This window comes from Aulonocara sp. 'chitande type north' Nkhata Bay, linkage group LG19 (assembly GCF_057382095.1).
Source record: "Aulonocara sp. 'chitande type north' Nkhata Bay isolate Kocher_YH1m ecotype deep benthic linkage group LG19, A_spYH_male_GT1.1, whole genome shotgun sequence".
In the NCBI taxonomy this organism is placed as follows: Eukaryota; Metazoa; Chordata; class Actinopteri; order Cichliformes; family Cichlidae; genus Aulonocara; species Aulonocara sp. 'chitande type north' Nkhata Bay.
Window position 1 is genome coordinate 20,319,940 of NC_141362.1, and position 22,680 is coordinate 20,342,619.

At 39.9% G+C, this 22,680-nt stretch overlaps 1 protein-coding gene and 1 long non-coding RNA gene across 2 annotated transcripts in view; one reads left to right on the forward strand and one right to left on the reverse strand.

The window, feature by feature from the left end:
* The window catches only part of LOC147306889 (uncharacterized), a 107,065-nt gene that overhangs the window by 18,347 nt on the left and 66,038 nt on the right, over positions 1 to 22,680 (reverse strand). The window contains exon 3 of the long non-coding RNA XR_015126371.1: positions 12,826 to 13,048. This is a non-coding gene — a long non-coding RNA (uncharacterized LOC147306889). The remainder of the gene's footprint in view (positions 1 to 12,825; positions 13,049 to 22,680) is intronic.
* Positions 3,566 to 11,851, forward strand: tmx1 (thioredoxin-related transmembrane protein 1). Its single transcript, XM_086275150.1, has 8 exons — positions 3,566 to 3,808; positions 4,142 to 4,257; positions 4,517 to 4,562; positions 5,912 to 6,040; positions 8,159 to 8,204; positions 9,404 to 9,505; positions 9,634 to 9,700; positions 9,793 to 11,851. Exons 1-8 carry the CDS (start codon positions 3,645 to 3,647, stop codon positions 10,023 to 10,025), a joined length of 903 nt encoding a protein of 300 aa, XP_086131276.1. The 5' UTR covers positions 3,566 to 3,644; the 3' UTR covers positions 10,026 to 11,851.

The window sequence follows — 22,680 nt, forward strand, 5'->3', positions numbered from 1 at the left end:
TGTCAATCACGCTGAAGGACAGAGAAGGTAACAGGAAACAAAACAACATTAAAGAAGAGGATTAATGAGAGACTTGATGGGATTGAGTTTCAATATAAATTCTTAATACAAAGAGTAAAAATCTACTTTGTTTATATTTGCAAGTGTCCTGTTCATGTTATGAAAATTGTGATGAGACCATTTGCAGAAATAATTGCTCAGGAGCAACAGATGGATGCATAAAATTGAATTTTACTCTCCAGATAAGGAAACACAGCACATCTTTGCACTATGGAAAAGCAGCTATGGCTGACCTGGAGTCATTTTGCTTAACTAAAACAAACAGCGCTAAAAACAAGGCTCCATCAGGCTTAACCTTAAGTGGAGGCATTAACTCCAAAAACATTTTATTTGATGCAATATAATTGCAGTGTTTGGCGAAAATATGTATATTTCTCGTAATCTGGTAAATGACCGATGGGACAGGCTGGCAGCAAGGTTGCCTGGCATTCGGTGTTCTTAATAAATCCACGATCCAGGAAAATTACTGGTGCTGTTGTTGCTTGAGACACACAAGAAATCTCAGAGCTCAGACAAAGGAGTTGATAGTGGACTTCTGGAGGTGCAGAGAAGTACACACCCCCATCACCATCAACGGCGCTGCTGTGGAGAGAGTGAGCAGCTTCCGGTTCCTTGGCGTACACCTGGCTGAGGATCTTACGTGGTCAGTACACACAAACAAAACAGTGAAGAAGGCGCAGCAGCGCCTCTTCTTTCTCAGGAGACTGAAAAGATTCGGCATGAGCCCCCGCATCCTCAGGACCTTCTATCGCTGTGCCATTGAGAGCATCCTCACTGGATGCATCACCACCTGGTATGGCAACAGCACCGCCTACAACTGCAAAGCTCTCCAGCGAGTAGTGCGGTGCTCTGAACGGATAATTGGAGGTGAGCTTCCCTCCCTCCAAGACATCTACAGGAAGCGGTGCCTGAGGAAAGCGGGGAGGATCATCAAGGACTCCAGTCACCCCAGCCATAAACTGTTCAGACTACTTCCATCAGGAAGGAGGTTCTGCAGCATCCGGTCCCGTACCAGCAGACTGAGAGACAGCTTTTTCCATCAGGCCATCAGAATGCTGAACACGTCATAGACACCTCAGCTTCACTACTGGAACTTTAACATTATGCACTCCACACTGTATATAAATGCCACTTGTTTTGCACATATTCAACTCTGTATATTTTATATATTTTATTATTATTATTATTATTATTATTATTATTATTTTTTATTTTTTATTTTTTTTTACTATTTAATTTGTAAAAATGTGTATACATACACACACACACACACACACACACACACACACACGTAGGAAAATATTTAGTATACACATCCAGAAATGCATACACTATTATATATTGTACATATATTTATTAGTTTCAGGTTGGCCATTCTTGTATTTTGCTCGTTTGTGTTGTTGTGTTTGCACATCTCTGTTGCTTGTGGGGCTCGCACACAAGAATTTCACTCGCATGTGCTGTGCCAGTGTGCCTGCACATGTGATGTGACAATAAAAGTGATTTGATTTGATTTGATTTGAGCTTGACTTTGCAATGTAACCAACAATTTTCTGGATTGTTTGTCTAATAAAAAAATGACTCAAAATACTATTCACCTAAACGTGAGTGTGAACCAAACTAAATACCGTTGCAGACTAAGAAACCCTAAACCTTGTAAGTGGAGCAGCGCCAATGGCTGGAGAAAGGGGACAATAGTAGGGGCACAAAAGGATGTCATCTGGCGGGTATTTTTAGAGCGTGAGGTGCAGTGATAACTAGAAGCTGTTGCAATTTGCCTGCAGGTTCCCAACAATAATAAGTGCTCTCATTCTGGGGTTTACTCTGAGTGACATCCTCTCATGAAGAGAAAGAGGACTGGCTCAGACACACACTTGTTTATAGGTGGGAAACATTTGCCTTATGTGGTTGCAAAGAACAAGCAGTCTTTTCTGGAGCATTTTGAAGCATATAATAGTATTTGGCTCACAACCCACTAAACGAAATAGCCAAACACAAGAATGTTTTGAATGCAGAGCCTAATCTCTTGATGTGAACTCTCTAAAAGGCTTCAATAAGACATTTATGAATTTGAAGGCAGGAAGGTGTCTTTTATCTTCAGGTCAAATCAGCTTTGTCTGGGGAAACAGTCATATATCTTGTTTTCATTTTTTTTAAAGCCTCTTGTGATGTAATTTGTACCAAATTGCTTTAGCAATAGTCAGTACTGAGATATTAGTACTTATTAGTGCAGTGCTTTCGACCAGTCTGGCAGTAGGATGGATTTAATCATTAGGTAATACTGAGATCTATACATTTTTCAGTAATAATTGATAAATTATTGTTTACAGCTAATAAAAATGTTTTTAAAAATGCAGAGAAAGAGGTAGCCAGTAAGTCCAAACCCACATTACTACAAGAGCTACAGTTTCTTTCTTTTTTCCCATTTTGTAAAAACAGTAGCACCACCTGCTGGTAGTTGGCGTTTACTTAACAACAAAACACGAATATTTTAAAGGAGAGATTATGCAATGTTTGCTTTGAGAGTGTTGATGCAGAATTATAAGGTCAGAAGCTTCATTATGCCAAAAGAGGAACTGTGATACTGCATGAGGAAGTCAGGAGTGGCGGAAAAGCATGTGAGGGCTGGTGCATTTATGAGAACAGCAAGACAGCATTGAGATGTGCAATAGGAGTGACAGACTGGTTCAAGAAGGGGGTGGGATCGGCTCTGAGGCCCTTCTTGTATGGAGTGGTAATGGACAGGCTGACAGATGAAGTTAGGCAGAAGTCTCCTTGGACTATGATGTTCACAGACGTGATCTATAGTGAGAGTAGGGAGCAAGGGTAAGAGAGCCTGGAGAGGAATAAAAGTCAGCAGAGACAACACAGAATACATGAATGTGAAAGAGAAGGAGACAGGTGTAACAGTAAAGATGGAAAGGAGTGAAAGTAGTGAAGGTGGAGAAGTAACAGTCAGTGGACAAGAGAGGTGCAGGCAGGAATAAAAGAGGATGGCCGCAGAGAAGTCCATGGACGTAGGAGGACATCCAGAGGAATGGTGTGACAGAAGAGGATGCTGGTGAGATGGACCCGAGTGAGGAGTTGTGCCAACCCCAAAAGCGAGCAGCTGGAGGAAGTAGAACAAGATCATGGGTGATGAGAAAAAATATAAGGTAAATAAGCACATTTCTGCTCCCCTTTAATGCTTCTAATTTTTTAAAACACAAAAGGAATAATGAAGAAAAATCCAGTGTATTTGCCAAGTAAAGCCAGGAGGATTCATGAAATAAAACAAAAATACATAAATAAAAACATAAAAACAGGTATTACTAACTGTTCTAGTTATAAATTGTTCAGATTAAATATATTTTCAAATATATAAATAAATATACATTTTAAATATTTATAAATAAATATAAATATTAAGAAATAAAATAAACATTGAAAATGTATGGTTCCAGCTATATTTTGGAGAAAAATTAATTAAAAATAATTTGAATCGTCAGCTGACCGGTGACGTTTAGGCGCACAGCGGAAGTTAGGCACAGCGTGTTTGCTAGCTAGCTGCAGCAGTAGCACCCAAGAGCACCAGAGGCTCAAACATGTTTTCTTTACTTCTGCAAACGAAGCACACGTCATGGATATACTTTTCACTGCTGGGAATATGCTTTACAACGTCGCCACTTTTGGCCAAGCCGGACAGTCTCAAAGAAGTAACGGATGCTAACTGGGAGGAGATCCTGACTGGGGAATGGATGATTGAATTGTCAGTGTCTTGCTAACGTCCGGTGCTCACAACTAGTCAGCTAGATTTATTTTTAAACTCCCATAAACACGAGTCCAGCCGTCTAAAGGCAACGGTCATTAGTTTTATTTAATTGTTATCTTTTATTTCGACATGTAGTCAGGACAAATTCAAATTGTTCAGCTCTGCTAACAGCTGCTATTTTTAGCTAACCAGCTTACATCAGTTGCATGGGGTTCACTTTGCTAAATAACAGACTCATAATAACTCGTAGATTAGTGGTTATCTGCACGGTGAAAGTGATAATTGTGCTCCTGATTTGCGTCTTTCTTTGTGAAACTTGATCTCCATCAGCTACGCACCCTGGTGTCCAGCGTGCCAGCAGCTCCAACCAGCGTGGAAGGAGTTTGCGGACTGGGGAGAGGACATGGGGGTCAACATAGCAAAAGTGGATGTGACAGAGCAGCCAGGTGGGTCTGAATGACCGCTCCCATTTACCAACTACACAATGACTTGTACACATGAAACAAAGCTTTCAGGTCAGTTCAGGAAACCTCTCTGTGTTGGAAAGGATGATGTTACAGATTTGGCAATGATATGGCAACTCTGCAGTGAGTCAGTCATTGTTTTTCCAGCCTCTTGTAAGGTGTTAATACTAATGTTGGTCTGTAGCTGAAGATCACTTCAACATGTCTGTCACTTGGTGTACTTGTCTCCCCCCTTTCTAAGGTTTGAGCGGGCGATTCATCATCACTTCACTTCCTACTATATACCAGTAAGTTCATGGTTATTTTGTGGTTTTATTTACTTCCTCTTTTAAATGAGTTAACCCAGCTGTGCAAGCTGTTGTTTTATCATGGTTTGGTCTGTGGACGGCAGAAAACTTTGCATTGGGACTCTTAAGTACAGTAGCAGAAATAGGATTTATAGGATGGGAACAAAAACGTTTTAACTGGTTTGCCATAGAGTTCAAAGAATCAGCTAAAAGTAGCTGCAGTAGGAAACTATTCCACAGTCTTGGTGACTCGGATGGAAAGGTGCCGCCCCTTCTCAGTCTTAATCTTATATTTAGTCTTGTATGAGGAACAACTAGTAAGTTCTGACCCTGTGATCAAGTCTAACCTGCTGTCTTTTTCTCCACATTTCCTTCATGTTTCCAGTAACAATGCAGTACAGTCAAAATGCCACATAGTTTTCAAAATTACCTAGCCTAAACTGCCAGAGTTGAAGCTAAAGTTTTCAGATTGCAACAGACCAAATTTTTAAGGGGAAAAAAAAAAAGAATAACCTGAGGCTTCTTTGGTGCCCCTGAACTAGTAGTGTGTTTATTTTCCTGTAGCTCACAGTGAGTATTGAAAGATTGACCCGTGTCTCTGCACTGTTTATTTGGCTGACTAAAACAGATTATAACAGTGGCTCTGCTTTAGTTGTTCTGGCTGTGCCACTTCAGTTTATATGTGCAGTACTAGCTATATACTGGGTGTGTGTATGTTTGTTTGTAGTGAATTCGCAAATTTGTGCAGGCTGAGCTCTTGAATTCCTGTCTATTCCTGTCTATTAGCAACAGATCTAAATTTATCCTTCTGAAGCACTGCCAGTTCAAATTGAAGGTTTATTATATTAGGAGCACAAAAAAGGAGTTACAGTTCAGCTCCTGATGGCTATCCATAGCATTACTAATTGCAGTTGCAGCTCTAACAGTTACAAAATCCGCAGCAAACAGGTGAGCAGCACCTATGCGTTTCTGTTTGTTTGTTTGTTTGTTTGTTTGTTTGGAATCAACAATAAATTCATCATATAAAATGACACATTATCTCTTCATAAATTGGCAGTGGCGTATAATTGGACCTGTGGTTCAGGAGAATGCAGAAATCATGACATGAAAACGTAGAAGCACAAATAAATTAACTTTCCCTTGATGCAGTAAAATACTTCATTCAATCATTTTTCATTTGTTTAGTGGAGAAAATTCAAATCTTTATCACTTCACTACTTTATCCTGCAGCTTGTCGCTCAACTTCAGCTCTCAGGCTCAAAGCCACTATAGCTGCTAAATGCACGCATTTTTTGATAGTATATCAGGCGATAAGATGGTCCCTATCTGTGTGAATCTGTGTGTTTCAGCTCTAAGGACGGCGTCTTCCGCAAGTACCAGGGAGCTCGCACTAAAGATGACTTCCTCAGCTTCGTTCATGACCAGAAATGGAAAGCAGTCGAGCCGGTTTCCTCTTGGTTTGGACCGTCTTCCTTTTTGTGAGTTTCAGTAATTCTCTATGCTATTAATGCTAGAGTTGTATCAGCCCGGGTTATTAGTTAAATTAGTTTTCCTTCACAGGACTCTAGACTAACTTTTTGCCATGGGTGTACAGGTACGGCTAACTTCAAAAAGTTAGGCGTACCGGCACAAAAGTTAGGCGCACACAAATTTTATAATAATTTAAATAATATAATGTGTTTTTCTGGATACACTGTGCTTTTTCAGCATTCAAAGATTGATGACACCGTGTCAGAGCACTGGCTATGAATTTCAGAAGGATCAGGCCTTAACTTAACAGAAAAGTTAGCAATAGTTCTTTTCCTATTACAGCTACATCCGTGGCGACCGTGGCTCAGGGGGTTGGGAATCGCATCTGTAACCAGAAGGTCGCCGGTTCGATCCCTGGGCTCTCTGTCCTGGTCGTTGTGTCCCTGGGCAAGACACTTTACCCTACTTGCCTACTGGTGTTGGCCAGAGGGGCCGATGGCGCAATATGGCAGCCTCGCTTCTGTCAGTCTGCCCCAGGGCAGCTGTGGCTACAACTGTAGCTTGCCTCCACCAGTGTATGAATGTGAGAGTGAATGAATAGTGGTATTGTAAAGCGCTTTGGGTGCCTAGAAAAACGCTATATAAATCCAATCCATTATTATTATTATTATTACATCCACTTCTGTCGTACCTAGGCTGCTCACTAGGGCTGGGTATCATCACTGATTTCTATAATCCATTCGATTCCGGTTTTCAAAGTCCCGATTCGATTCAACTTAGCCTCAGACAGTCAAAAATATTATAATTCTGATCATTTATCAGTACTGACTTCATCAGAATTGTGAACATCACAGCAGATGCCTTTGTGTGAAAGTAACTGAGAATAAAACACAGAAAAACATGAAGGAGATTTTCCTGGTCTGGCTTTTTATAGCAGATAACCTTAAAAATATTCTACAATGTTCTGCATATAAAGTTTAAATTTCTTCAGTATTGAACAACAGAAAAAATAGGCTTTCTTGTCCGAAGTCATTTAAGTGAAAAAAAGAAAAGAAAAAGACAGCAGCCAACAGCGCTGTAAACAACGGTAGACTGGTGGGTAATAATAATACAGAAAACAGAGATTGGAGACGGGAAACTGTTCTTGAAGTACAGAGAGAGATGGAGAGAGAGCTAGCTGTGCATGAAGTGTGTTTTTAATAGTCGTGGAAGCAAAACAGCAAAATTCATGATGACATTGATCAAATGTGAAGCGCAGTTTGCTGCTTCTTTTGCTGCTGGCTCGGTGAATTTTGGTTGGAGAGACAAAACCTGCAGCTCAGAATCAGCGCAAAAAGACGTAAACACAGCGCGGACCGGACGCATCAGGATCGCTAAGCTCCGACAGCGTGTCCGTCTACGGGCCGTCGGGTGAGAAAGCCGAGAAAGACAAAGTTGATTCTGATGCGTCGGCTCTGTGTTTACATCTTTGTGTGGAATCCGTGTACCTGCTCTCATTTGCTGTTTGGTTGTTGTTGAAATGGTTTTGTAAGCTTTAATCTGAGAATCTGGCATTTCTGGCAAAACACAGTTATATTTAAAAGTCGATTCAGGATTTAATGAATAATATCGCTTTATTCACCTCCCACTTCCACCTGCACTTTCAACTGGACCACGGCCAATCAGAGAGGTCCCGCCCCTGACTATCTCTGATTGGTTTAGTCCACGATAGGGGCAAAATGTGTGTCTGTTGTTGACCACAGGGAAGGTTGCAGATTTTTTATTTATTTTTTTGCTACCCGAACAGTTGGTCGCACAGGTGCAACCAAATATTTTTTTTTTTAGTCGCACCACTGAAAAATTTGGTCGCACTCTAGAGCCCTGCTTCATGTTCAAGGTAGAATTTGTGATGGGAAATGATTCATTCTCCATTTATCAATTAGTTTAATAATAATGAGTCACTGTTGTCCTTTGAAAAAGCAGAAAATCACTTGAAGTGTTTACTCTTTTCTTCATGATGCTTTTAAGTGAGACACAAATGCACACCCTCCTGTGCTGCTCCTGTTATTTTTGTCTTGGCTTTGTAGTGACGTGAGAGATTGAAACAGTGTTATATTACACGCTGTCCTCCCCTCCTCTGTTGACAGAATGAATTCGATGTCTGCTTTGTTCAAGCTCTCCATGTTTATCCGGGTAAGTGAGGATTTCTCTCTCAGTGCTGTAGGTTATTATGCATATTAAGCATTTATTTTGTGTGCATGTCACGCCTAAAGTGAAATTACATGTTGAAATTAGACTTGCTTTCATGTGCAAATTGTAAACTTCTAATCCAGTTTTACGGAGCTGGCACACTGGATGAAAAACAAATATAAGTGGACCTTACAGAGAATTGAGTAATCAAACATTACTCAGATAGGTGGAAACAGGAAATTTTGAGGGAAGCCTTGCCCAGCTTAATTGAATTAGGATGCAGAGTTAAGACATACATCAGTTGCATGGGGTTATGACAGATGGCTTAAGAATGGCTTTACACATTGATAAACGCACCAGGACACAAGTAAACTCTACCACATACTTGATGTTTCAAATATATTTTGAGTATCTCCGTTGGCAGCTTTGTTTTAAATGACAGTTTAAGTGTCGTGATATCTTACTGTTAAGCTGCTGATGAATATTCCCGAATCTAATTCAGTTCAGCTGTGATACAACTGTGCAATAGTCTTCAGCTGCCCCTCATTTCTTTACATTTGTTTCCAAGGAGTCCCGCTTTCTTGTGAATATTTTTTAACAGTCTTGAGCAATCGTCCTCCAGACTGTCTGAAGGTCTTACAAAGTTTTTCTTTTGGCATTGACTGCATTTGGCTGCATATTGAACAAAAAGCAGTCAAAGAAGAGCTTCTATTCCTGAAGACTGCTTAAAGAAATCATAGAAAAGGCTTCCCTAAAAGCATTAAGGCTGTGGTCATACCAAAAATTAACTCTTAAGCTTATAAGAAGCTCACTTTTTGTCTCTTATTCTGTATTTCCATCTATGTTCAATAAATCTCTGCACCCTTTTCCCATTTTCCAAATACGGTATAAAGAAATTAGGGGAGGTTTAAGACTTTTGCACAGAACTGTAGCTGTTAAAACAAGAACTAAATTGTATATATAAGCTATAAAAACTATAGATTCAACTTTCAAATCTTTGGCGCTCTACCCTGCTGTACCTGTATAATCAGTTCAGCGTGTGGCCTGAAGGTGGCGCCAGATGTTCACTGGACCCTTCTATTGATGATATGAATTTTAGCTACATATAAACAAAAGCACGGGTTAAAAAAGATCTAAAGAATAATTGAATTGGGATGCTTTGTTGATGTGGGTTGAAATATCTCGTCTCTTGTGATTTCCAGCGTTGTCATAACTACATGACGGAGAAGCTGGGGATTCCCGTTTGGGGATCATATGTTATCTTTGGCTTGGCCACTCTGTTTTCTGGCCTGGCGTTGGGTCTGGTGAGTAATTTTGCCGCGCTTTGTCATTATGAAACCGAAATGATTCTGTTTTGAAGCTCTTACATCGTTCATCACAAATGCACACATTCCCAGTGGTTTAACGGTTAATCCTGTCTTGTCTGTTGCAGTTACTGGTGTTCATTGCAGATTTCGTTTTCCCCTCAAGAAGATTCTCTTCTCACGATTACTACCCAAGTGAGTTTTGTAATAGATTAGACTAAATACTAATTCACATTTATGTTATATACAGTAAGATACTGACTGTTGCTCCAAATGCTGCTGTGCAGAGAAACAGACTATGGATCAGGCGAGATTAATCCAGCAACAAGAGGATGCCATTGAGGCTGATGGCGAGGAAGATGACGAGGAGGAGGAAGAAGAGGACCACGACGAGGTCTGGAGAAAACGGAGAGGATCTCCCGAGGGCCGCCCTGAACCCAGGGGGCAGGCTTTCCCTGACGACGCCCTGAGGAAGCGGGTGGTGGGCAACCGGGGCGAGGAAGAGGAAGAGGACACTTAGAGAGAGAGAGCCTCCTCTTGACACGAGTACCGTTGAGACAGCAGAGTTGAAGGAGCCAAGTTCCTGAGCAGCAGTGTTTTTTTTTTGTTTGTTTGTTTCTTTTAGAGCAGAGTCCAAAATCTTCCCGTTGGTCCTGTTCCTCACCCCCAAGATCCTAAAAATGCCTCACTTCTTTTCTTTTTCTCCCTCCCCCATTTTTTTAAAGGAGAGCTTTAGACTTTCGCCTCTGCTCTCTCTCTAAGCCTAAGCAGCAGACTCCACCTGGAAAAAGAAAAGCAGCGCTCCAGACACCTGTTTCTGAAACAAACGGTCTGGCTGAGGTTTAGGTATGGCGTGCAGTGCGGCTGGATTTTTGCAACGATGTTTATGCTATGCATTGTTTTTTAAATAAATGTGTTATATTTTTAATCTCTGAATTATTATAACAGGGTTGTAGGTTATCTATGTGGACAGGTAACTTCATTTAATTTGATTTCATCTGCAACTTGAACCCTAATGTTCACACACCTTTCCACTTTCTGTGTCTGATGGCGAGAACGTGGCGAAGGACGTCTAAAATGTTAGTTTTTCAGTTTGCTTGTTGCAGATTTAAAAAAAAAAAAAAAAAGGAGTGATTTGATATTTTCCCACATTGACTTTTCTGTGGCTGTTTCACTATAAAAGCCTCCTTCTTACCAAATGGAGGCTTTTAAATTGAAGCAACTGTAGGAATCTTTACGTTTGTATTAGCCGTCGTGTTACAGCTATGGTTTAGACTTGGGTTTGAGTGCGGCAAACAGTGATGCTCGTTTTCTCTTTTATTCATGTGAAGTTAATTTAAACTCAGCCACAAGCTTTGTGGTAAATATTTTAAGTATATCAAATGCAAATGTGGCTACACTTGTATTTGTGACCCTATTTAGAATACTAGTTTGAACAGTTAACACAGCCCAGGCCGTATTACAGACATCCTCTTGACACAGGTACATGTGGGGCAGGAACCCTTCGAATAGCATCTATGCTATAGAAAGAGCGACGATCACATCACTCTTTCACTTTGACTAGGCTGTGTTTCTGTTGTTCAGCAAAGTACTAGGCCATCTTGCACAGATGTGATATTGAGTTTAAATTAAAGACGTGGAGAATGTTTTTCAGTAGATTCTTTAGTTTCCCCATAAGTTATCCTAAAGCTATTAATGTTATGTCTGATTTATTATCTGTTTCTAATATTTTTACTTGTGATTCTTTAACTATGAAAAGATATTTGATTAAAAAACAAACAAAACCCTTTGCGAGGCCAGGTCTGCAACGCCGTGTAGGTGCGATTAAGAAGACGAACAATATGAAGACTTGGTAAATTCCTCTATCCAGAGCGATGTGTGGCATATCTGTACTAATGCTGCTCCGCTTTGAGGAGCAATAATAAAACTGACGTGTTTTCTTTTTTTTTCCCCTCACCAACATCACTTGTAAAAATGTCAAACACCTGAGCTTCTTTTATATGCATGAGTGACACACATCGTGCGCTGACGTCTCATTAACACTTTATGAACGATGGCACTCAAAGAACATTAACTCCTGTATACTTTTCCTCCTTTTAACCGAACTACAGACCCAGTACACGACCAGTGTTTTGTTACACGTTTTCGTTCTGAAGGGGCTTGTAATGACTTGCATTTATTTAGATTTTTTTTTCTATGCTGATTTTTATTCCTGAAAAAGCCAATTGATCATTTAGGTGATGGATGAAACTGGTTGTACATATGACTTGTAGCATTCTCACTTTACAGTGAGTCACCTGTGATGCTTGATTGTTTCTTTAAATAAAGGGTTAACTCTAAAAAACATTAACTTTTAGCTGTTGTTTTGCTTTTGCGTGATATTATTCTGTAAAATATACAGTTTGACAAAGATGCAAAAAGGATATTAAGCAGGTGAAGCGAGAAAATTGTCAAGTGGTAGATTTGACAATATTTGAAGAAATAAAAAATTTGGTAAAGAGTTACTTGGGTGATTAAGACTCACTGGACACTTTATTACTATGTTATTACCAGATGGACCAATTTTGCATCAGAATTTCAGATGATTTACGGAGGTGCTGGAAACATTCCTCAGAGATTTTGATCGATGTTGACTTCATGGTGTCACAGAGTTTCTGCAGATTTGACAGCCATGATTGAAATCTCCTGTTCCACCACATCCCAAAGGTCTCTACTAGATTAACTGTCACAGGCATGAAACCAGTTTGAAATGATTTGAGCTTTGAGACATGGTGTGATATCCTGCTGAAAGCAGCCATCAGGAAGTCTTACTATCAGGATGTAGATGGTAAGCAACGAGCTTGAGGGGGCCTTCAGTGTTTAACAGTGATGCTCAGTTTGTGATAAGGGGCTCAAAGTATGTCAAGAAGATATCTCCTACACCATTACACCACCAGCAGCAGGAATAATGATTGGGAGCAGTGATACAGTCAGACAGAGACAGTACTCAAATAATCCTGAATTAAAATCTTTAGAAAAACTCAAGGGGTAGGTAAAAATCTTTAAGCTTTTTAAGTTGTTGTTTGTTTTAACTTTATGCAGTTTTGCATGCATTCTGTTTTGTTCTGGCGACCATTAAAATTAAAGGAAGTTCAGTAACTGTGCCTGGATGTTGGGTGGTTTTCTTCTAAACTGACTAAATTGGCTACATCCACTTAAATACAGTACATGGTGTAAAAGGCTGAATGAGGAAAAGTTTAAAAGGTGCTATAAATGTATATGATGTATCATTGTTTAAGGAAATGCATCAGTGTGTAGCTGAATTTGATTACTGTACTCACTCTGGAGAGAGTTTTATCTTCTTCTTAGTGTTGTGCAGCAGCTTCTCCACATAAAGGATCACAAGACAAGTTGATTAAGAGACATGAAAACCAAAGGTCTGCCACATGTGCTCCATCCATCCACCCTCTTCTCCTTATCCTTATCAGGGGTCCATGTGTGGTCTGGAGACGATCCCAGCTACCATAGCATGAAGGGCGCGTACACTGTGGACACGTCACCAATCTGATGCAGGGATAACACAGAGAGACAGACAACCGTCACACTCACCGTCTCACCTAAGGCCAATTTAGAATCACTAATTCACCTAACCCCACCAATATATACTATATTCTTGTATACATGAAAAAGTGATCACAGCTTAAACCTGGATGAAAAGGTAACAGGTAACTGCCAAATAAATGTAATAAATGAGTGAACGTGAACTCCAGTTAAACCATCTTAAAATCTAAATATAAAAACTTTAAATGAACATATTTTATATTAAGCGCCAAAGTCTGCCAGCAGGTGACACTCTCACACACATTTTGAGTTATTTTCAAAGCCAACATTGACCTCAGGAGCTACTAGTAAGCATTATGTCAGACAAATGTGCACCTCAGGACATTGTGACAGGAATGTAAAAGTGTGGTATTCTGAATGTAAAAGCTGCAGCTGACATTTTCTCTAATTTATTCTCCTGAGGCTTCCCATTTCCTATCTTGAGTGACAACTCCTGTATTGTATCTCTCATCAGAGCTGTGATTTCAGCTTGAGTACCCTTGTGCACACGCTCTGTTTAGCAGTAGTATGTTTCTTGGAAGGAGAATGAAAGAGGAAAGGTGTTTGATGGGATTCCCCTGATGTACTGTACCAGCCTGCTACACGCCCCCTCGGGCGCTTCAGTGCAGCGGGGTCATCCTGCACATGAAGAACACAGAGCAGATGCTTGATAAAAGCTGAATGCACACTCAACTGAAGCTGCCATACTGGGTTTGATTTATCGGGCACATACGCAGATTCCCTTTAAGCTGAACGGGGTTTAGGCTGCGTACTGTTCTGCATCCTAAAGCAAAGACAGATGGCAGTTTAGTAGTTTCTGTTCTTGTTCATTTAACTCGCTTTGGTCCATATAGTTTGCTATTGTCCTTGCTTTAACTTTACCAGCAGTGTTCTTCTGAAGTGCCATGTCTGCAGCAGGAGAGCTGGATTCTGTATGATAACACTATGTTGTACTGTGACATTTCTACAGAGGCTCTTTCATTCTTCTTTTCAGGCTGGCTGGGTTTATTAGTTCTCCAGACTTTGATGATCCCTGTTAAGAGAATCCTGTAGACTTTGGTGAAACACTGACTTCTCTACATTGGAGAAACAAAGGGGGGAAGTGTATGCCAAGGAGTTCAGTCTGCTGTGTTGCCATTGTGGTGGGTGTGAATCATCAGTGCAGAAGAAAAATTGCTGGTTTATTTAGAGCTCATTAGAGAGAAGCTCACAGTGAGGCTTTCAGCTATAGGTCTTAGGTGAAAGAAGTTTCTAGCTTCTTAAATCCAGACAAATATGCACTAAAGTGTTATGTGTTATAATATTACTAATAGGTAATATGCAAGGTTTAATTAAGCCTTTATTACCATGTCAACCATCGTATTATAGCAGTTAAGAAACAAGTTGCCCCTGGCTCTAGTCATATGAAAGGCCTCTTGCAAAGAAGCCTTCATTTTTATGTCTTTTTGTAGTTGGTTTCTGTCTCATTATGCTTGATTTGGAGCTCTTTGTGGTTGATTTGAAACTCTTTTACTTTTTTCGCCACCAGAAAACAAAGTAAGATGGCAGTTTCAGGCAGACTAGTGGATCATCCTCTTCTGTCACACTTCTGTCTGTACCTCTCTAACTTTGTCTCATTCTATTTATATTTAAAAATAATTTGAATTCTTTCATATCTTAATATTTTCCTAAGTGGAGCTACATGAGGCGTTTATGGATATTACAATTTCTTTTCCCTCCCCTTTTTTTTTTTTAATAAAGCACATCTACTGATGCCTCTGCAGACACAAGGTCTTACTATTTTGAGGTTCCCAAAGAGAATCAGGGCTTCAAGCCTCTTTTTTAATGTGAAAACACAGAACAGCTGAGCAGAACTGCTCTGCTTTGGTAGAAATGTTCCTTCAGATTTACAATTTGCATTGGGTTTGGTTCTCTCTGTGAGCCTCCTGCATTTGTTTCCAGTCTTATGTTTGTTGTTTTTGCTTAATGTTTTGCAGATGAATAGTGGGAATTTGACTCTTTGAGCCCTCTGGCCTGTTCAGTCATCTGTCTATGGATACATGCGTACTTCCCATAAATCCCAGCATAGTTAGCTTTAGATAAGCAACCAGTAGCTTTTAGATAGATGTTGCTGAGGAGAATAATAAATTAAAACTGTTAAAGTACAGTCTCAGAGTAAATGTACTTTAACTTGTGTCTGTGGAAGGGAAATGAAAGTCTGTCTGGCTAATTTTTTTACCTCTCACTGAATGGATGTGCAGGTTTTAACCTGACACACCTTTTGCAGACAACCACAAACAGAAACTTTCAAAATCTTGTTTCCCACACCCCCGTAGCCCAATTCCATAATTCATATAATTCACTCTATGAATCAGTTCCATTTCCATTTTTTCAGCTATAATTTCTCTCACAATAATAACGGTAATCTACAAAGTGTCTGTACTCCTCTAACTCTTAAACGTCTTATCATAGAATAAATGAAAAGTCACTTATCCAGCATGCGGAAAGAGGCATAAGAATTTTTTTGGTTTGAACTCTTTTAAAAATACATAAATAAATAAATCCTAGTGGACAGAAGAGGTTTTGGCTCAGACCACAAAAATCCATGAGAAAAGCAGAACAGTGTTATATGATCTTGCCGGTCCCTCTGGTCTACTGGACGCCAGCGAGGTAAGAGTGTGAGTGTCCAACAAGGCAGCGCTTGTTCTGTGAGCTTTGTCCCCTCAGTACCCTCCATGTGGTTGGACCATTACCACACATAAGGAAGATAAAAAGACTGAGATCTCTTTGTTATAATAGGAAAAATTTAAGATCATCCGAGTATTGGGTCACTGAGATTGGACATGTTTTTGTTTCTTTAGACTTCAAAACCCTCAAAAAGCAGTTTAAGATGAGGATAATTTTCTTCACAGTGGTGCTGAAAACCCACAAAATTTATCAGATCATTCAAAGAAAGAAAATTAGAATATGCTTGTGTGGCTACTGAGAAAATCTGTGAATCTAGCTGAAAATTAAGTATGTGTATGTGCTCATGTTTCTGTTTTATTTGTTTTTTTTAATGCATTATTATTATTGTTTGCATTTCTTTGTCTTACCCTGCTTCACCATCATTTGTCTCACCTGTGTTTCATTCCCACCTGAGCCTGATCACAAATTCACCTGCAGCCCTGCCATTTGATGGCTTTGGACTTTGCATTCATTGCTTTTTTTTTTTTTGGCATTGCCACCCAAATCCTTTTTTTTTTTTTTTTTTTAACTTGGTTTGTCTGATCAGTCATAACATGAAACTATGGGAGAGATTTGTTGAAGCCAGACTAACTGATGTGAAGGTATAGAGGAGCACAGAAGGAGCTACAATGTGACTTTGTGGCTCTAGAGAAAGCAGAAACAGATATTGTGGTATTGCATGAACGTTAGGAGCGGCAGAGAAGTATGTGAGGGTGGTGTAGGACATGTATGAGGACAGTGAGACCTGCGGTAGGAGTGACAGATGGGTTTAAGGTGTGGCTGGGATTACATCAGGGATCGGCTCTGAGCCCCTTCTTGTTTGCTGGAGATGTAAGGAGCAGAGGTTGTGAAGGTTGTGAGTTTATTTCACTGGGAATGAGCAGGACGGACAAACCTAGAAATGAGCACATTAGCTTGAGCAGTTTGGAGACAACGTTAAAGAGTCGAGGCTGAGATGGTTTGAATATGTGCAGAGGGGGCATAGTGCACGTACTAGATAAAGGATGTTGAATATGGAGCTGCCAGGCAGGAGGAAAAGAGGAAGATCGCAGAGGAGCTTTATAGATGTGATGAAGGAGGACATGCAGAGGGTTGGTGTGACACAGGAGGACAGGGGGAGATGGAGGCAGATGATCCCATGTAAAGGGAGAAAGACGCGTCACCGGAACATTTGGGCAGACACGATTGAATTTTGTGAGTGTAAATCAGTGGAAAATGAGGATATCAACACACAGTAATGGTTTTGGACATGTTTGTGGTCCTGACTGACTAATCTCAACTACCACCATGTAATAGGTGGTAAATTGGAAAAAATGTCAGGATGGAAAAAACCTTTAAACATGTTAGCAGTGCTGTACCTAAACTGTTAGCACCTCTTCAAGACACCTTTTTTTTAATCTTAAATTATCATTTAATAACCATTTACTTTACATTTCTTTACTTTTTAGGGGGCGAATTAAGGATAAAAAGCTACTTTCCATGTTTCTGAGTTTTCTCGGAAGGTTTTAGGCTGGCGCGTGCTCACGATATTACTACTTGTAGCAGTAGCAGGGTCTTTGTCCAGCTCAGACTCAATATGTTCATTGTGTCGTTACACATTCATGACAAAGTCTGTCTGTTTAGTGGCTAATTGCGTCTCCACTGTAATTACAGTTGACCAAAATCTTTTCTTTCCTTCCACAAACACCCTCCTCTGTATCCACCCATATTTACATCTAGGAGCTCTGTCACTTCCCTCCAGACCAGATAATTACACGGAGGCTAAAACAAAAATAAAAATGAAACACAATGGTTTGTTGTTGTGTCTCCCATTCAGTCTACAGCAGGTACATTTTCAGGAAACCAATGCGGTTATGCCAGAGAGAAAACCCTGCCACGTTTCTTTGCCTGAATGCAAGGGCACTAAAATAGCAACATGGTATAAAGTATAAACACAGGATACACTGAGTGGATTTTCAGGGGTGAGGGGAGAGGGGGCGGAGAAGGAAAAAAAACACCACACGGTCCATTTAAAGAAATAATAAATGCTCACAGCCTGAGTAAAACAAGAAGGAAACTCCACAAAACTGCTACTTTTAAAGGGATTTTCCTCTAACCAGTAGAGTTAAATTTAAAAATACCACAAGAACAAAAGTATAAAGGTATAAAAGACTGTCACAGCTTTCTTTAACTTATAATGACAGAGACTTCTCAAAGGTTGCATATAGCGAACCTGTAAACACTACACTGACATACTGGCTTTGTTGTCACTTTGCTTGCACCTGAGAGAAATATCTGGCTCTTCTCTGTCAGAGAGAAAATTGCTCAAAAAGAACATTATGTGCATGTTGACGCTCATAATGTGGTAAAATATAGTCTTGGACTGCAAAACCATGAGATGTGACTCTCTAAATCTCTAAATCAAGTCATTAGTTTCAATGTGACATCGTTTTACACAGCTGTTTAATCACGATCTAATGTTATAAGCATTTTCTCGTATCCATCCATTCGCGTCCGCTTATCCTGTTCAGGGTCGCGGGGGGCGCTGGAGCCTATCCCAGCTGTCATAGGGCGAAAGGCGGGGTACAATGCCAATGCATTTTCTCGTATGTCTTGCAAAATAATCTTGTGCAAATGTTTATCTCAGGGGTGCTGTTGATGCACTGCTTCATGAGTCTTTTAGTTTGCGCTGATCTTAAGACGCATATTTTCTAGTCAGAAGGAAGTCGATGTTTACTCCAGTCCCAAAGTTTTAAACCAAACTCAGCGAGCAGTGCGGCTGTTCCCATGGATATGATAGTTTGTTTTGGAGCACCTCAACCCATGTGAAACACACATCTGGTCCTCTTGAATTGTTTAAGTCCCCGAGCTGACACGTGAAAACACCCTCCAGTACAGTTTAAACATTATCACGGGTCAAAAGAACAAGTGAAATCTGGTCTTAGGTTTGGGCGTGGGAGAGTGTTTAGAATCCGCATTCCTTTGTGTGAAGAGAAAAAAAGAGAGCGAGTTTTCTTTGACATCTTAAATCTCTTAACAGCGGGGGAACAATGGCAAAAGGGCTCAAAAGTGACAGATTTTTGAGTCTTTTCTATTGACTATCCCTCTCCCAGTGCACAAGGTTTTTGTGTGTGTGTGTGTGTGTGTGTGTGTGTGTGTGTGTGTGTGTGTGTGTGTGTGTGTGTGTGTGTGTGTGTGTGTGTGTGTGTGTGTGTGCATTCTCCACCATCGTTTGTCTGCCAGAAAGGTCGAGGAGAAAAATTAAAAAGTGAAGAATGACGAGAAAACCCCTCTTTAATTAATTGGTGCAATTATTTCTGTGTAGTAGGTTTATACGACCAAGGTTTCCTTTGCACGCTTAAGACTCGCAATGCATCGTGAGATAATTAATGTCACGGGAAGAAGAAGAAAAATACTTCTGTTTCACTTTTCTTTTTCTTTTTTTTAATTCTCTTGGTGAAATACTGTTTAATTACACCTACAAATGGGTTTTTAAATGGAGCCAGACAAGAAGTTTAAAGGATAAGCTCTGCTTTGTCTGGCCTTGTGCAATGCCTAAAAATTTCTAGACATTTGAAATCCCCTAATTAGATACTTGAGTCACAAGTCAAATAGTTAGGAATTTCTAATGTCGAGCATTATATAATATTCCCGTATCTTGTTAAATCGGCATCTGAAAAATCGCTAATAGTTGGTATTAACTAAAAACTGTTCTCATAATGCATCTCAGTGCATTTAGGCATGTAGGCATGGTCAAGGTGACCTCCTGAAGTTCAAACTGAGCATCAGAATGGTGAAGAAAGTTGATTGAAATGTCATTATGGAGCAAAATTCCTGAGGAGTGTTTTCAGCAGCTTGTTGAATCTATGCCACAAAGAATGATGGCAGCTCTGAAGGAAAAAGAGAGTCCAACCTACTACTAGTATTAACAATTTAGGGTTTTAATATTTGAGCTCTGTGTGGACAAACAGCAACACACATCACCAGTGAAGTTTTATTTCCATACCTCTCCAGCAGCTCCCTGAGGTCATGTAATCAGGGCCTGCTGGCTGTGAAGCGTACACAGAGCTTTTGCACCACTGGGCCCCAGACTCTGGGTCTCTCTCCACTGAGCCTGAGATTTCCTTTCAAGATAAATATCGCAACAAAATAATAAAAACATGAAAAAAACTACAAGTCCGCAGCTGGCACTATATCACTAAACTTTTGCTTTATTTACTTTACTAGTATTAATAAAGTGACCAGTGAGTGTATAGTGAAGTAAAAGTATACAGTAAAACCAAAAAACACTAAAGTACATGTAAATGAACCACTACTGTAGTTTAAATGCAGTAATCATAGTGTGAGGACACTATGCCACAATTTTCTCCATAATAACAGGACTCATTATGAAGAAGAGAGCATTACGATTGTTTTATATCTCTGAAATAAATATTAGTGCAATGATATAATTTGGTTGTAAAATATTAATTCAAGATTTTTTGTTTTAATTGTGGGATATAAAATACAGTATTTTCCATTTTTTATAGGTTCAAGTTCAAGTTAAAGTAGGTTAGAAGAATGCACATAAGTGAAAGGGATTGGTTATCTTTATTTGCTGGTGGTCCTCTCAGATCTCTGGTTGTTCTACACTCTGATTTAGAGGCTGACATCGCTCGGTTTGAAGTTGAGTGCTTCAACAGAAGCTGCTCATCTGGCTTATAAAAGCTCATATCTGAGGCTGTTGAAGAAAAGCAGCTCACAAAAAAGAGCCAGATAAGAGCCGGGTCAGAGCCGGGAGCAATAAACCTGGCATGTCTCTGTCAAGGTTAAGTCTCTGCTGTAGGTCAGGGTTAATATATTTCTCCTTGGATGAAGCTTGTCTGTTTAAGGCTGTGTGAGGCAGGCAACAGTATGGAAATCACAACAAACTGAGTTTCACTGCAGAAACGAAATGTCAGAATATGGATATGTGTTATTTGTTATGAGCACCAGTGAGAGAGCGTATCCTGACTCGGGCAGCATACTCACTTTACAATGCGGTTACATAACCAGGGAGCTGTTGATGCTTGGTGCTATGGCAGCACTGTTAGATGTGGGCTCACAGCAACACAATCCTGTAGCTTGAGAACTTACTTCACCTTTAACAAGGAAACCATTTACACATGTATTAAAGTGATCGTTTTTAACAAAAGGCCCTTGTGATGGCTACAGTTGGATGAGACCTGAATACATTTGCAACATGTTAGCTGCAAACCAACAAAAAAGCACATCCAAACATTGTGGGGGATATGAACTGTATTAGATTACTAAGACATCTAAAGCCAGATCGCACATGTTGAGACAAAACAGATATGCATCTGACAATTACATTAATGTAGAAAATGTCTGACTTAAAGCAAACCATCATTTCTTTTAAAATATTACAAACTTCTGATGAGGAGCAGGTGAACACTAGGTAACAAAATAGCTAGAAACGCACATGTACATGAATACCAATCTAAATGGAACGTACTGAATTCGTTTACAGAGGCCCTGTAGATTTATCACACAGATGCATTAGTTCATTGACTGCAACAGCTTACATACAGAGTTTGAAGCAAGGAGTGCGTGCACATGCGTCATCTTAGGCTGCAAAAACAAAAACATGCCCATCAGAGAGTTAACTACATAAGAGTTATGAGTGGACAAATCAACAGTTGGGCATTTTCTGAAGAAAAAACAGGGAGCAATCTGTTAAACACAACATAGGAAGCATAATTCATCAGACCATGTATGGTTTCTGATGGCAGTGGAATTTAGGGTGTGGCTGAGTACAGACTAAAACAGCAGCATGAATTTTTCCTCAGTGGTCGAGTCAATCACCTGATCTCAAGCTCAGTTAATCATGCATTTCCCTTGCTGAAGATAAAACTAAAAGACCAACAAACAATACAAACTAATGACAGCCTGGCACAAATGGGGGAAACTTCATTGTCTGGTGATGTCTATAACCATGAATTCCAGGTTTTGGAGTCATTGCTTGCAGGATTCTCACAGTGTTAGTATGCAAAATTTATTTATGGTTATGTTTATTTTTATTCACAGTTCTCTATTCTGTGCACTTTTATCTATTTTAAGTCTGCTAGAATCCCCAGTTAAGCTAACATATGTGTCTATGTGTGTCTATGACCACTGTGCTGTGCAATTACATGGTGACGAGGAAGAGTACAGGACAACTTTGTTACGCGGTGCGAGCAAAACCATCTACAGCTTCATTTGGCAAAGACTAAGCAACCGTTTGTGGACACGAGAAGGACAGCAACAACAGTGACTCCTGTTCCCATCCACGGGGGTCTGTGTGGTATCAGAGGATTATAAATACCTTAGTGTGCATACTGACAATAAACTGGACTGTAATAAAAACACAGGAACCTGACTGAGGTCCTTCAACATCTGGTGGATGATGCTCGGGGTGTTTTATGAGTGTGTGGTGCTCAGTACCATCCTCGATGCTATGGTGTGCTGGGGCAGAAAACTGACAGTATCAGATAACAACAGACTCAATAAACTTCGACCATGTTACAGCACCGAATACCACAGGAGGCCATTCCTGCCTGTGGCCATCAAACTTTATAACTCTCCTTTAAGACACTTGGACTATTTTCACGTGTAATTTCTTGTCTATACTGTACATAGTCTTCATTTTCATTTCATGTGGATCACATATTTATAGTTTAAGTGAGCATCTGTAACAAAAGAGTTCCTCCCTGGGATTAATGAAGTATTCTATTCTGATTCTGATGACACCGCTTAGGGGACTGTGTATAAAAATGTCTCCGATTCCTCAGTTATTAATTCAGTATTTTTCCTCAACCCTTTAAATGAAAGCTAAAACATGCACTTCAAAATTGCATGTTGATTGTGTCATTAAATCTTTCCCAGAAGCATAC

Coding starts and splice junctions, on each gene's coding strand:
- tmx1 (XM_086275150.1), top strand. CDS start 3,645: ATGTTTTCTTTACTTCTGCAAACGAAGCACACGTCATGGATATACTTT. Junction 3,809..4,141: donor GGGGAATGGATGATTGAATT/GTCAGTGTCTTG, acceptor GATCTCCATCAG/CTACGCACCCTGGTGTCCAG. Junction 4,563..5,911: donor TCACTTCCTACTATATACCA/GTAAGTTCATGG, acceptor TGTGTGTTTCAG/CTCTAAGGACGGCGTCTTCC.